The 15,456-nt window shown below is 49.8% G+C and overlaps 2 protein-coding genes and 1 pseudogene across 4 annotated transcripts in view; 1 reads left to right on the plus strand and 2 right to left on the minus strand.

The window, feature by feature from the left end:
* Mapkapk3 (MAPK activated protein kinase 3) overlaps positions 1-1,206 on the minus strand; it is a 33,097-nt gene extending 31,891 nt beyond the window's left edge. The window contains exons 1-2 of one of the 3 annotated variants that reach the window (XM_032910513.1): positions 883-1,206; positions 474-750 (exon numbers count right to left, since the gene is read on the minus strand). In XM_032910513.1, the coding sequence (XP_032766404.1) occupies positions 474-698 (225 nt within the window). In that variant the 5' untranslated portion in view covers positions 699-750; positions 883-1,206. Of the gene's footprint in view, positions 1-473; positions 751-874 lie in introns of all 3 variants that reach the window. The other 2 variants (XM_032910515.1, XM_032910514.1) reach the window with 2 other exon arrangements.
* A 4,036-nt stretch (positions 1,207-5,242) lies between these two features.
* LOC116908260 lies at positions 5,243-6,101 on the minus strand (annotated as a pseudogene).
* A 3,864-nt stretch (positions 6,102-9,965) lies between these two features.
* On the plus strand, positions 9,966-15,244 carry Cish (cytokine inducible SH2 containing protein). The gene is made up of 3 exons (XM_032910665.1): positions 9,966-10,319; positions 13,229-13,449; positions 13,672-15,244. The coding sequence occupies exons 1-3, from the start codon at positions 10,300-10,302 to the stop codon at positions 14,202-14,204; spliced, it is 774 nt and encodes a 257-aa protein (XP_032766556.1). The 5' UTR covers positions 9,966-10,299; the 3' UTR covers positions 14,205-15,244.
* Positions 15,245-15,456: the final 212 nt, after the last annotated feature.

Here is a 15,456-nt window from a genome sequence, read left to right on the forward strand (position 1 = left end):
GAGGCTTATAGTCCTGCCTCAGCAGTCGGAAGCCGTGAGGGGAAGCAACCCCACTCTGAGCCTTGGGAGCTCAGCCCTCAAGCAGAGGGAAACTTAGACCCATTCCCGTAGCAGGAGCTAATTGCAGAGGGTAGCTAAGAGTAAGAGCATCCTTTGCGCCTAAACACAAGCCCAAACCAGAACCAGAGCGCACAGACACTCCCTCCTGCCTTCCGGTACAACAGCTCTACTCACACTGACTCCTCCCCCTTGCTCTTTGGCCTGCCTTAGGTAGGTCAGCCTGTGTTAGCCTGTTTCCGCATGTGTGAGGCTGAGAGGACCATGAGTCTGACGCTAGAGGAAGAGTATGAAAATAAAACATGATGCTGAGTGTAGATGTTTAATAGAGGCCCCGAATATAGATACACCCACAGGTATCTGCTGCTGGACCCTCCAGGTCACCCCAGCCCTCCGAGAGATGATGGGTCACTAACCTTCAAGGCACACTTCTGCCCAGAGCGCCGATGGTAGCACTCTAGGACCTTGCCGTTCACACCCAGACCCAGCACTTGCTTGGACAACTGGTAGTCATCAGTCACCGCGTACTTCTTGGGTTCCCGTCGCACACCTGGGGCCGGAGCACCGCCCAAGGCGGGCGCACCGAGCGCACCTGGCTGGGGCACAAGACTCCCCTTCTCCCCCGCCATCTCGCCATCCATGGCCCCCACGGGGCGCTTGTAGGTAGCCCCAGCCTGGCACGTCCAGAGGCACCTGAAGGAAAGGGAAAGAGTCACTCCCCATCGAGACTTTTTGGACACACCCCAGCTTTGGTTTCTCCAGAACTAGATTGACTGGGCTGCTGGGCCAAGACAAGCTGGAAACTGCCTGAGAGTACCTACGTGCAGCAGGGGGAGGTGATCCCTCAGCCCAGGCACATGTGGAGTTGAGGAGTCCGGCGCAGTGGAGCAGCCAGGTCTTGAGAAACGGCCATATAGGGGCCCAGGAAAGGCGTGCCAGGCGAAGGCGCACTTGATGGCAAAGCACTAGACGGAAGTCATGCTGTAGGCGAGAGGGGCAAGAGATAGTGAGGCCTGGAGTCCGCTGCGGAGGGGAGCCCTGGACCCAGAGTCTCGCGGTCCGCGCCCCACGTGACCCCCCATCCCCCTTCTGGGCGCGTCATCTGGACTTGGGGCCCCGCTAGGTCAGCCTTAAAGGGCCAGACAAGTCCGGGCTGGGCTGGCCAAGGCAGAGCCCCTGGCAAGCTCCGCCCCTGAGTCGGGACAAAATGGGGCGTAGCCTCCTCAAGTGTCTGTAACTTTCTCAGCGCCCTGTGACACTGGTAGGAACTCCTCCAACTGTTGTACCAGCCTCGGATTTTATCCCTGATCTTGAAAAGTTACAGCACACGACATTTTGTTTCTCTTGAGGGCTCTTGAGTGAAGTGTTCTTTTTGCTTGCTGCCAGGGGGCGGTTTAGACTCCCAACTTTCCAGGTAGCTAAGCGCTTCAGAATTCAACTTCTGAATTTTTTTGTCAGTCTGCCCTGGGACATGTGGTTGTTCAATTCGCAGCTCTTCATTCCCTGGTGGTTTAGGGCATCTGTCTAACACTGGCCAGCTTTCCTTTCTTTCTTTCTTTTTTTTTTTTTTTTTTTTTTTTTTTCTTGGTTCTTTTTTTTTTTTTTTTAGGGCTGGGGACTGAACCAGGGCCTTGCGCTCCCTATACCACTGAGCACCCCAAACTTTTGACTTTACACAAAACTTTTTGACTTTGCAACTCACTTGTCGCAAATGTATTGGGCCACACTCGTGCTTTCCTGGACCTCTTACCGCCTGCAGCCGTATGTTGAACACACCTGGGCCGTTCTTGACCCAGAAATCTTGATTTCCCATTGGTCAGTTGCATCAACTTTTCACCTTGTCATGATTTGAGCTTTAGATTCTATTTCAAGCCACTGGCCGTGGTGATGAACACCAGTAATTGCAGCACGAGGAAGGCTTAGGTAGAAGGATTGGGAGGCTAACCTAGGCTACATCGTGAGGCTATGTTTTTTCTTTCTTTCTTTCTTTCTTTCTTTTTCGGAGCTGAGGACCGAACCCGGGCCTTGCGCTTTCTAGGCAAATGCTCTACCACTGAGCTAAATCCCCAACCCCGAGGCTATGTTTTTAAAAAATAAAATAAAATTAGCCTAGCACTCTGAAGGCAGAGGAAAGCTGATCTCAGTCAGTTTGAGGCCAGCCTGGTCTACAAAGAGATGTTCCAGTACAGCCAGGACTGCTACATGGAGAAACACTATCTCCAAAATCTCAATGAATCAATCAATCAATCAATCAATCATCAATCAATATTAACATTAAAATTCCTTTCTTCCTGGGGCTGGAGAGATGGCTCAGTGGTTAAGAGCACTGTCTGCTCTTCCAGAGGTCCTGAGTTCAAATCCCAGCAACCATATGGTGGTTCACAACCATCTATAATGAGATCCAATGCCCTGTTCTGGTGTGTCTGAAGACAGCTACAGTGTACTTATATATAATAAATAAATAAATTAAAAAAATTCTACCACTGATCTAGACTGTCAAACCTTCTCTCTCTCTCTCTCTCTCTCTCTCTCTCTCTCTCTCTCTCTCTCTCTCTCTAAAAAAAAAAAAAAAAATTCCTTTCTTCCATCCCAAAGACAGATTCTCTATTAACTTTAAAATTTCCTCTTCTGGGGAACAAAATACTTACAGGAGGAAATACAGAGACAAAATGTGGAGCAGACACTGAAGGAAAGGCCATCCAGAGACTGCCCCACTTGGGGATCCATCTCAAATACAGTCACCAAACCCATACACTATTGCAGATACCAAGAAGTACATGATATAGCTGATATAGCTGACACCTGAGAGGCTTTGCCAGAGCTTGACAAATACAGAGGCAGATGCTCACAGACAACCATGGGACTGAGATCAGGGTCCCCAATGGAGGAGTTAGAGAAAGGACTGAAGGAGCTGAAGAGGTTTGCAACCCCGTAAGAACAACAATATCAACCAACCGACACCCTAGAGCTCCCAGGGACTAAACCACCAACAAAAGAGTACACATGAAGCGACTGATGGCTCCAGCCACATATATAGCAGAGGACGGCCTTGTTCATCAAGGGAGAAGAGACCCTTGGTCCTGTGAAGGCTCAATGCCCCAGTGTAGGGAAATGCCAGGGCAGGGAGGAGAGAGGAAGGGAGTGAGTATGTGGGTGGGGGAGCACTCTCATGGAGGCAGGGGGAGGGGGACTGGGATAAGGGGTTGCCAGAGGAGAAACCAGGAGAGGAGATAACATTTGAAATGTAAATTTAAAAAAATCCAATAAAAGAAAAAAATTAAAAAATAACAATAAAAAAATTTCCCCTTCTGCGCTTAGACCTTCACTTCTTATCCCATCTTATCCTGTAACTGATATTTCGAGGTCACTTCCCACAAAGCTCAGATTTTACAGAGCAGGTGACGCCACAGGCAAGCGCCTTCTGAGCAGGTCTCTGCTGCCATCTACAGACTGCATTCAGAAATGCAGCCACCAGGATCGATCTCTCCCACCCAAAGGCAGCTATGTCCAACCTTCCACACAACACCCACAAAGGTGCCTGGGCTGCACTCTACAACTGTCAAAGGCCAGCAGGAACCCGGTGCCCTTCTATCTGTTCCTGATAACCACTGGTGAGGAGTGCTTCAACTATTCATGGGTACCTTGTCTTCTTCAGAATTGGTAACTCTGTCTTCTCCAGGCAACCTTCAAGCTAGCCATAGTGAAGCAGAGGTCCCTAAATAAAAGCCTCAGCTAACCATTAGGAAAAATTTCCTGCAGACCAGGAAATGCTCTACCTGAACGCTTCACTGAGGCAGAGGAAGGAAGATATGACCATCCCTTTAGATACACACTGAAAACACACAAGAAAAACAAACCCAGAGAGGTCACATGACCTGCTTGAAGTCAGCAACTAGCAAGAGAGAACCGCCTCCCCCCATCTCAATCCCAAAGCATAACCTCAAAGTTGGGTTCAAAGTTGGAGGTCAAGTAATGACCTCCTCACATGAAGTTTCTTTCTTTGCTCTATGAATTCCCGTGTGCAAGTATACTCTTACACATGCGCTCACACAGTGCACACAAGAGACACACAGAGATAGTCACATACACAGATACATACAGACACATGTATGCACACACACTTGTGCCTAGCTGTATCTAGGATCAGGTTGGATCATAGTCCCACCTAACAATCAGACCCAAGATCTAAGAGACTGAAGGAAGGCATGCGATCTGGAAGTGTTGCTTCCGGGAGGCTGGGGCAGGCACTGCAACAGCTTAGAGCTGATGAGCCCAAGACTCAGCAAGGCCTCATTCTCTATTTACATGGCTCCACAAGGAACAGAAAGTTAGGTAACTGACAGTAGAGGCTGGGTCTGCGTTGTGCGTGCCCTGATAAATGCATGCATGCATGCATGCATACATACATACATACACACATACACACATTCATTCAAACATACACACATACATACACAAATACATACATACACATACACACACATACACACATACATACACAAATATACATACACATACATACACACACACACATACACACATACATACATACACACGTACACACATATGTACACACACATATACACATACACACAAATACACACACATACATACACACATACATATACACATTCATACACATGCATACACACATACACACATACATACACGCAAACACATACATAAATACATATACACGTACATACATACATACACACATACACACATATATACATATATATACACATACTCACACACACATATATACACATACTCACATAAATACATACATACATACATACTCACATACATACATACATACATACGTGCGTACATACATGGCTCAGCTGTTAAGAGCACATATTGTTTTTCCAGAGGACCCAAGTTCCATTCCCAGTACTCACATCAGGTGGGTTACGACCACCTGCAATGTCAGTTCCAAGGGATCCTACACCTCTGGCCTCCTTGAGCATCCACACTCATGTACAGATACCCACACAAACACATACATAGTTAAAGATAAAATAAAATAAATTTAAAACAGGCTTAGATTTTAATTACTCTAAATTTTTATAATCGTGTTTCTAAGTTTGATTGTTTAGTTAACTGAATGATTTACCAGCTTTTAGGAGTTTTATTTTTCTTCCACCTTTTTCCCCTTCGTTCAGGTGTTCTTCAGAGCAGCTCAGAACCACTCAGAGGTGGCTCCAACCCACACAGTGGCCTGAGCTGTGGGAGCTGCTGACCAGTCCTCAGCGGCCGGCTGACCGCTCCAGTCTTCTGTGGGGAACTGCTGGAAGGGCACAGAGGCTACCCACACACCCTCAGACTGGTCGGCCACCTCAGGCTGAGCAGCAGTGAACTTGGGCACTGGTGTACTGCATTCACCCTGACATTTGTCCTTGGTCACAGCCTTCTCAGGAGTAGCCTGTTCCTCCTTCTCAACCTCCTCTAGTTCTCTGTAGAAATGGAGGTCCGGTGTAACTTCCCACGGGTGCTCACAGGAGACAGTAGCACGCATGTGGAGTACTTCTTGGGCCAGCATCAGACCCACTGAGTGAGCTCTCTTGTTGCATGGGATGGCAATGTCCAGTCCACATAGCTCAGGGGAGAATCTGTGTTACACAGAGCAATGGTGGGCAGGTTGACCTAAGACACCTCTCTGAGGGCCTGGTGGTCAGTCCTGGGATCAGTCACCACTCGAAGCCGTGGCTCCCTGAAGGCTGCTTAGATTGGTTAGTGAAGTAGCCAGCCATGGGAATGGTTCCTGGGGCAGCAGCAAACTTCAGCACAGTTCACTGCCCAGTGTTTCTGGAGGAGGTGATGCTGACATCAGCAGGGTTCTCGATGGTAACCATAGCTGGAGCTTCGAGCACCAGTCTCTCCCAGGTCCTCTTCAGCTTGACAATGTAGATGCCATTTCCTTCTGTAGATGTTGCTCCCTCTGAAAGTCAAGGTTGGTGGCCATCTAAGTGGGTTTCTGTGGCAAGGAATTTGGAAACATCCTCTTTCTTTACCTTCAGGACATCAACGGCTCCAGACATTGTGTAAGTTTTTCTTCAAGTTACGACAGGAATCGAGAACAACGCTGTATGGACCTGTCCCTGGGCAACACAGATTACTTAGCCCAGGCTAACTTCAGATTCACTGAATAGACAAGGATGGCCTTCAATTCCTGACCTTTCTGCCTCGACCTCGAGTGTTATAATTACAGATGTGATTACAGATGAGCCACCATACACTGCGTTTTGTTTAAAAATTATATTCAAAGAGGTCAAACTTGCTTGCTGCAAGTGATCAGGCCATACTGAAGTATAAAAAGCAAGTAGCCCCATTAAAAAAGCCCTTTCAGGACTGGTGGGGTGGTTCAGTGGGTAAATGCTTTACGTCCTACATAAGCTCAGCGACCTACCTAGGTTCAACCCTTAGGATCTATGGAAGGAAAAAAAGAATAAACTCCACAGCCCTCTGTATTCACACTGTGGCATGCATGCGTGTGTGTGTGTGTGTGTGCGTGTTTGTGTGTGTGTGTGTGTATGCATGCACGCATGCACGTGCCACAAGCACACACACTAATAATAAAATTGTAAATGTAAATCTCTATGATTATACACACATAGTTCCCATACCAATCATAAACAGAGATTTTGCCAGCTGTTCATTTGACCCAGGAAATCAGAATACATAGCTAGCTTCCCCTCAATGCTTATGCTGTAGCAACCACTTGGAATCATGTCACCTTCACACTGTTGTAAAGATTCAGAACATAGGATGCTGAGTTTGGGCAAATTGGGTTTGTGACAGCAGACTCTGGCACTTAGCCCTTTGTAACAGTAACAGTAGTAGTTGGGTTTTCAAGGGAACAGAAACTGAAGCCTTTGAAGTAGCTTATAATGACCAAATAGGTCATCCAGTGAAGTGCTGGTGGAGGGAAATCCCTGGCTCCTACCACAACTGCCTTTGATGATCGGGAGCCGCTCATGATGAAAGGATAGAAGCCATATATTGAGGCTACATTGCTGTGGATTCTTGTGACCCTTCTTGTGATAGTTCTGGGAAGGGAAGGGCCGGAGTGTCCTGCAGCAACAGGAATTCAGGCAGCGCCTGAGATGGAATGCCCTAGGAAGAACTAGCTCTGGGTAGCTGGCTAGTGAGGTCTTAAGGATCGCCACTGGGTGGCAGTGTGGGCCCAGCAGTCAGGGAGGGGTCCCTTCAAGGGGCGCGGTCAGGAACTGAGGTAATGAGGTCAGGTAATGAGGAAATGGCCAGAGGCTGTCACAAAGCAGTTTGAGCAGAACAGGGCACATCACCGTTCCCAGCACATAGGTGAGATACATAACACTGTCAAATTCACAAAAGACTACTGGAGAGCCAAACCCCCTGAGACACTGGTTTGCACTGAACATCCTAAGCCCTGACCTCTGTAGGAGATGCTTTCAAGGGGATATCCGGGTGTTCTGATACAGACTGGAGTGAGGACAGATAAGGATGCCTAAGAGTTTGCAGGTTATCTTGACCCACAGAGGAAGTATGTGGAATGATGTAGGGCCTTGGCTGCAACCCTCACTTTGCTAGCTGTAAGATCCAAGGCACATGTAACCCGTGTCTTAGTTTCCTCACATAAAAGCATTATCTGTGCTAACTGTGTCTAGCACATGGTCAGTGTCCAGTAGGCACAGTGAAAGGGATATAGTGTTGGGGTAGAGTGTTTGAAATGTAGTATCATAAAGGTTCAGGGTTGGAGAGATGTCTCAGTGGTTAAGAGCTCTGACTGCTCTTCCAAAGGTCCTGAGTTCAAATCCCAGCAACCACATGGTAGCTCACAACTATCTGTAATGAGATCTGATGCCCTCTTCTGGTATGCTGAAAATAGCTATATTCTGTGTGTGCGTGCGTGTGTGTGTATGTGTGTGTGTGTGTAAAATAAACCTTTAAAAAAAGATCCAAATCCAAAATCACAGCTCTGGGGTCCAGTGGTGAAAGAGATCAGCAGATCAAGGTGCTTGCCACTACGGCTGACAACAGAGTGGACTCAGAAGTGATTCCCTCAGGTTATCCTCTGACTCCACGTGAGTGCTGTGGCTATAAACAGACGATGAACACACACACACACACACACACACACACACACACACACACACAATTTTAAAAAGGGAATCACTCTGGGGAGTGATGGCATACATCTTTAATCCCAGCACTTGGGAGTCAGAGGCAGGCAGATCTCTGTGAGTTCGAGACCAATCATGGTCTACACGGTGAGTTCCAGGACAGCCAAGATTACACATGTCTCAGAAAGAAAAAAAAAGGTAAGTAGGGGCTGGAGAGATGGCTCAGTGGTTAAGAGCACGGACTGCTCTTCCAGAGGTCCTGAGTTCAAATCCCAGCAACCACATGGTGGCTCACAACCATCTGTAATGGGATCTGGTGCCCTCTTCTGGTGTGACTGAAGACAGCAGCAGTGTGCTCATATGCATTAAATAAATCTTTTTTTAAAAAAAAAAAAAGGTAAGTAAATAAAAAGAAAATACAGTTCTGTTGCATGACACCTGTGAAATCCCCCATATCTTCTTAACATACATACAGGGATCCCATTTCTGGGTACTCCTACACCACCCTATCCATATTCCAAGAAACTGGCTTCTTGATATACTCTGGGAGCCCTAATGGGGTTACATCGAGCTTAACTTCCCCTCCAAGGCATCTACGGAGAACTGGGTCCCTCGGAGTAATCTCTTATCTTCACTAAGTAATCTCTCATCTTCCTCCTTCCTTTTCTCAGGGTTTTATCTTCAGTTCTCTATCTTGGGTGGGGCACCCAGAGCCTGTGCTGGGGAAAGCCCAGACACTGCCCAGATTCTAGACACTGCCAGAAGCCTGTCATCTCTGCCAAGAACTTTACAGCCACCCTTTCTGAGGAATGTGGGTGGCGTGACGTGTGTGGAGAGAAGAGACACCCATACTGGACAGTGGACGGTGTAGAAGGAGTGGGTGTACTGGCTCTTCAGATCTTATCTCCCCATATCCTGAATCATGGATTTGGAGGGAGTTCACATAGACCCTACAGTTCCTTGGTAAACCAGACTTGGTGACTTAGCCTGTAACTTCACACTGTAAACTTGTGCTCAGAAGTTTGGGACCAGCCTGGTCTACATACTGAGCTCCGAGGTAGTCTGAATTCTATTTAAATACAAAAACAAGCAAAAAACCTCCCCGGTTAGTTACTGAAAGTAAAATATAGCAAGTTCTTTGTTGTACGAGAAGCAGTATTCTGTCCCTTAGTTCTATGATCCTATTGTTTGATCTCCCTTTGTTTGAACTCAGGTTTCTCACAGCATTCGGTTGGACCTCACCAAACCATAGACAGGGTTGTGACTCAAGAGGGTAATTTCCCAAGTGGCGGTCCACTCAGAGATTAGGCAAAGATGGGATGGATGAGCTCATTTGATTACAAAAGATTAGATGTAGCCTGAACTCTTTTAGCTGTGATGACTACAGTGGACCCGCTTAGTTCTTCGGTTCTCTTAAGCGCCTCTCCTTAAGTCTTTCTTACAGCATATCACCCACCTTCATGCAGTGTCCGATCGGCTAGGAGCGGCTAGCTAGGAGGACCGGCCCAGACCCTGCTTCCGCGCTAAAGTTCTAAGGGGGAGATAAGCGCACCCATCCCCAAAGAAGCAGAGGGAAGACAATCTGGTCTCAAGTTGCAGGAGTCGCATCAATATTCTTTCATAACTTGCCCCTAACCCAGTCTTCTCCCTACTAGTCTCTGGGTCCCGCCCCGGCCGGTTACGTGAGTCCAGGGTCCATGCACTTCAATTGGTCTGTTCAGCTGTTCGTCCCACGTCCAGCGATGCGATTGGTCAACTGTAGGAGCTCCCGCCCAGTTTTCCTGGAAAGTTCTTGGAAATCTGTCAAAGGTGTTTCCTTTCTCAGTCCAAAACACTAAACGCCTGCGCCCCTGTTCCCCTCCCGACTGCTGCAAAGCCCGCGGTTCTAGGAAGATGCGGCTTCCGGGAAGGGCTGGGACTCAGCGGACAAAAGATTAGGAGGCGCCTAGCCCCGCCCCACTCTCCCGGTCCGTCCCCCCTCGTTCTTCCAAGCTGCTCGCACCACAGCCTTTCAGTCCCCGATCGCCGCCGGTACGCCCCGGGACCCTGACCTTCGCACCCCTGGCACCCACTGGCTCCTTTCTTCTTCTGTCCCGCCGAACTCCGACTCTCGAGCCGCCGTTGCCTCTAGGACATGGTCCTCTGCGTACAGGGGTAAGCTCAGTTCTTTCCCTGCCCTGGCTTCGTGCGGTAAGCCGGAGGTCTCAGGCCTCGAGCTAGCTGCGGGATTTGGGAGGGCTGAGGGATTTGACCGGCTGGAGATGGAGTGCGAAAGGACCTTGGGTGGTGCGCCTGGGACACACACACACACACACACACACACACACACACACACTTAGTATGGATAGGAAAACGGTGGGAGGAGCCCCCATTCCTGAGATCTCACTAGCGCCAAGTGTAAGAGGTTCTCCGGGATGGGACTCACAAGTCTAGACCTCTGAGTTCATAGCTTACCTAGCCTTCAGGCTCCAGACCGTATATCGGTGACCTTGAGCCAGCCTTAGACCCCTCTGTGTTCAGAAGCTCATTCCTCCGTCCCAGGCCAGCGATTAGGCTCTTAGGAAGCCAGCCTGAGGTCTTGGACTCTCCCCAGGCTGGCACCGAATAAACAGCACCCCTTAGGAGCACCCCATACCTTCTCTTAGCTCAGACTGACATCTCAGTGTGATAAAGACTTCACCCTGCCTTCTCCGAGGTTTCCCGAAGACGGGGAATATAGGACCATGGTGAAAGTGAGACTTTGATAAAACAGCCTTGGCTCCAGCTGAGTGAACTTGGCACACCTGTTTACCCTGGGTTTCAGGGTCCCCTTCAAACATTGATCAGTCAGGAATACAGGAGAGCCCAAGAAGAGAGGAATTGTGTGTGTGTGTGTGTGTGTGTGTGTGTGTGTGTGTGTGTGTGTGTTACAAATCCAGTAGTCCAGTAGCAATTGTTATAACTGACAGGGGAATGGTGCCAAGTGAGGAAGAGTGGAAGGTGGGGCCAGGCTGAAGTGCCCTTGCTCTAAGCAGCCCTGAGTCCCAGGGAGAGGAGCTGTGGGGAAGACTCTTCCCTAGTAGTTCCTACCATGCTCCTTTAGTCTCTGAATTTTTGGATTCTTCAGCAGATCCACGACACACACTACCTTCCTTCTTGGGTGCCCCCACGTCTCCATTCTGGTTCCCCAGAGCCTCTTTGACTTTGCCTTAACTGAAGGCCCCTGGGAACCAAGGGACTAGTGTTGGGGTAGTAGGGAAAAAGACACACATGTATCCCATCGTCCCCGGGCTTGGTTCATCTCATTGGCATGTGTCCTCAGGCAGGACTTCATGGCTAGACTCCAAGACATGCACACACAGGTTCTTGGAACACACCAGTCCTACATGTGTCACCATGATGACACACCCCTCCCTAGATATTTAGTCCCTCCCAGCAACCTTTGGGGATTAGTATAGTCATTTTATACCTAGACACCATACTAGCCCCAGAGGTACCTACTACATAGACCTGTGGGACCTGTGGAGGGGACTTAACTAAACTGACTGGTCAAAACTACCACAGAGGCTGGGGAATATCTGACTAGCCTGGATCAAGCAGTGGGCCCCAGCAAGCAGGTCACCTCAGAATTCTGCCTGTAGCTTACTACGTGGGATTCCAGAGCTCTCATAGCTCGGTTAAGAGCAGGTGCGGAAAAACCCTTGGCAGCGTATAGGTGCTAGAGTCTGTCGCCCCAGGACTATGACCTTCTAAACACCACTTACACTGTCAGATCTGACTGCTGGCAGCTCCTAACTACCCCTTGTTTACAAGCAATACCTGATACAGTGTTGCTTTCCCCAGCAAGTGTGGGCTGAGCCTAGGGTTTTTTGTTGTTTTTTTTGTTTTTTTGTTTTGTTTTGTTTTGTTTTTTGGAGCTGAGGACCGAACCCAGGGCCTTGCACTTGCTAGGCAAACGCTCTACCACTGAGCTAAATCCCCAACCCCTGGGGACACATTTTATTAGAAGTTAGAGAGAGCCAATTCTTTTTTTCCCCAGAAGCAGCTGGTGGGCTGCTAGGAAGATTTCAGCCACTGGATCACCAGCTGGTGGGCTGCTAGGAAGATTTCAGCCACTTCAGTTACCCTAACCCCAGCCCTCTAATATTGCCAAACCCCTCAGGGCAGGTAGGCCATCATCTGGATGGAGGAGAAACCACAACTCAGAGAGGAGCGCACTGTACATGAAAATCATACAACAGCAAGGCTGACTGCATAGGGTGGAGTCTGGAATGTGGGTTGAGCACCCTGCCCTTTGGTGGTGGGAGCTCATATTTATGAGAGATGAAATTCATCAATGCCTTTAGAGGACACTGCTTTCCCTCAGTTGGGAGGAGCAGAGCTGGTATGGGTAGGAGCTTGTTTTAAATCTTGAAGTCCTAGCCAGTGTGTGCTGTGCGCCCCCACCCCCAACAGATACGCCTATTGACAGAGAGCCACCCTGTAACCTTAGGCTTTCTACGGTAATCTTGAGGGCTCCCTGAGAATTCCACCCTAGTTCATTCTGTGACCCCACTAGGTACAGGTGGCAGGTAGCAGGCTACCTCAGCCAGGAAGGGCACAACCGTGAGACAGCTTTGGAATTGACAGGTTCCTCACTCTTGTGGTCGGAATGCTGGAAGTGCTTGTCTGTGATTCTGGCGATACAGGTCTCAGGTTAATTTGTATATAGTACGTGTAGGAGAGTAGGAAAGAATGCTTTACAATAGGTTCTGTGGAAGTGGGAGTGTACATAGCTCAGTGGTAGAACACTTGCTTAGCATGTGCGAGCCTCCGAGTTCAATTCCCAACACTACACAAAAATAAGAAAGAATTTTATCTAGGAGCTGAGTGTGGTGGCACTTGGGAGACAGAGGCAGGTGGATCTCTGTGACAGTGAGGCCAGCCTGGTCTATATAACAAGTTCCAGGCCAGCCAGGGCTACATAGTGAGACTGTCCCCCACCCCCCTCCCACCCCAATCTGTCTATTTGGAGAAAGCAGTCAAAGGACTTTTCCAAAAGTGGAGACCATGTAAGACCTCTGTTGCCTATCTGCCTACTCTAGATCTTGTCCTTTGCTGGTTGTGGAGCAAATTGGGCAGCGGCCTCTGTGGGCCCAGTCCCTGGAGCTGCCCGGGCCAGCCATGCAGCCCTTACCCACTGGGGCATTCCCAGAGGAGGTGACAGAGGAGACCCCTGTCCAGTCAGAGAATGAACCGAAGGTGCTAGACCCTGAGGGAGATCTGCTGTGCATAGCCAAGACGTTCTCCTACCTCCGGGAATCTGGTGAGTCTCGGGGGAGACGCAGACCTTGTCCTGGGGAGTCTGTGGCAGAGCTTAGGGCTTTGGATTTGGAATCTGATTTGGGAAGCATGGTCTTGCCCCTAAGACTGATGGCATAGATACACATCTCCAGAGAAATGTAAAAGGACGCTTCATCCTGACCTACCCTGGGTTGGTGCCCTTGGTAATTTCCACTCTGACTGGTCCTCTTCTCTACTCGACTAGGTTGGTACTGGGGTTCCATTACAGCCAGCGAGGCCCGGCAGCACCTACAGAAGATGCCGGAGGGCACATTCCTCGTTCGAGACAGCACCCACCCCAGCTACCTGTTTACGTTGTCAGTCAAAACCACCCGTGGCCCCACCAACGTACGCATCGAGTATGCCGACTCTAGCTTCCGACTGGACTCCAATTGCTTGTCGAGACCTCGAATCCTGGCCTTCCCAGATGTGGTCAGCCTTGTGCAGCATTATGTGGCCTCCTGTACGGCTGACACCCGGAGTGACAGCCCAGATCCTGCTCCCACCCCAGCCCTGCCTGTGCCGAAGCCAGATGCACCTGGTGACCCAGTACTGCCTATCCCCGTGGCTACTGCTGTGCACCTGAAATTGGTGCAGCCCTTTGTGCGCAGGAGCAGCGCCCGCAGCTTACAACACCTGTGTCGGCTAGTCATCAACCGACTGGTGACCGATGTGGACTGCCTACCCCTGCCCCGGCGCATGGCCGACTACCTCCGACAGTACCCGTTCCAGCTCTGACTGGGCCAGGCACCCTGCCCTGCCTCACACAGTGACATCCCGGAGGGGACACAGGCCCCCAGCTGGACTTGGGGTTCTGCTGTCCCTTCCTCAGTCATCCTGGTGCCTGCATGCGTGTGACAGCTGGACCAGAAAGTGCCAGCAAGAACAAGGCAGGTGGAGGAGGGGTTATCATACAACTCTGAGGCCAGTGCCTCTCCAGGTCCCATATGGCTTTGTGGTAAGCCGTATCAGAGCAGAGGGAGACAGGCAGGGCCTCGTCTCTCCCCAGAGGCTGGACCTAGGCCTCCATTCACTTGCCTGCCCTAGCCACTTGAACTGTGTCTATTCTCCCAGCCCTGGTTTCTCAATCTGCTGAGTAGGGCAGGCCCCCTACCCATCTATAGAGTAGCCAGCCTGTTTCTGGGAGACCGTCAGCCACAGGTTGATCATGCCAAGGCCCCTTGTCGGGGAGCAGGCTGGGCTAGAGGACTACACAGTTATACAGTATTTATTTATTTATTCTCCTTGCAGGGTTTGGGGGTGGGGTGATGGTGTGAGCCATCCCGCTTCTCTGCCCTATGCCCTGGGTGGTCCAAAGACCCCCCAGCTCTGGTTCTTCCCTGTGGAGACCCCCATCCCGAGACATTGTTGGGCCCAAAGTAGTCCCAAATGCCTTAGGCCTGCCCGCCTGCCTGCTTGTTTCTCCCAAGCCTCTTTTGGGAGACTGAGTGACCAGACAGACAGGAGCCAGAAACACAAGGGCTCCCACCCATCTCCTCACAGGGCAGCGCCACGGCTTCATAGAGCTGGCTTCTCTGTGGTGCAGCCCCTGCCGAGGTGCATGTGCTGGGTCAGGAAGAGGATGCTAGTCCCAGGGCTGCAGCTGCAGCTCTTTTGTGTCTGCTTCCTGCCCAGGAAGCTGCCTGCACGTGAGAGAGGGAGAAATACATACCTAACTAGACTTTATAAAACAAGTATTATAACACAAGAACCGGTTTGGGAGTTTTTCTTCCGCTGATTTTTTTCTGTAATGATAATAAAATTATGCCTTCCACTTATGAAGCCTTTGGTGGGGTGTCTGGAGTTGTGCACAGTTCGTCCCCTGTGATTCTAGCCTGACGATCCACTCCGCATCTGGAAAAGCCAATGTTTAGAAATTTAATGACCCCATAGACTCTGCCAGGAGAGCGCCGGGTGTTTTCGCCCTTGTTCCTCTCGGGAGATGAGAGACAAGGGGTGAATGTCCATTGGTGTGCCTTCCAGGGTGCTA

Source organism: Rattus rattus, chromosome 8, assembly GCF_011064425.1.
Source record: "Rattus rattus isolate New Zealand chromosome 8, Rrattus_CSIRO_v1, whole genome shotgun sequence".
Taxonomy (NCBI): Eukaryota; Metazoa; Chordata; class Mammalia; order Rodentia; family Muridae; genus Rattus; species Rattus rattus.

Bases quoted from the DNA above. Each gene is read 5' to 3' on its own strand.
- Cish (XM_032910665.1), top strand. From the start codon at position 10,300: ATGGTCCTCTGCGTACAGGG. The intron at 10,320-13,228 runs GTAAGCTCAGTT...TGCCTACTCTAG, and splicing joins ATGGTCCTCTGCGTACAGGG to ATCTTGTCCTTTGCTGGTTG. The intron at 13,450-13,671 runs GTGAGTCTCGGG...CTACTCGACTAG, and splicing joins CTCCTACCTCCGGGAATCTG to GTTGGTACTGGGGTTCCATT.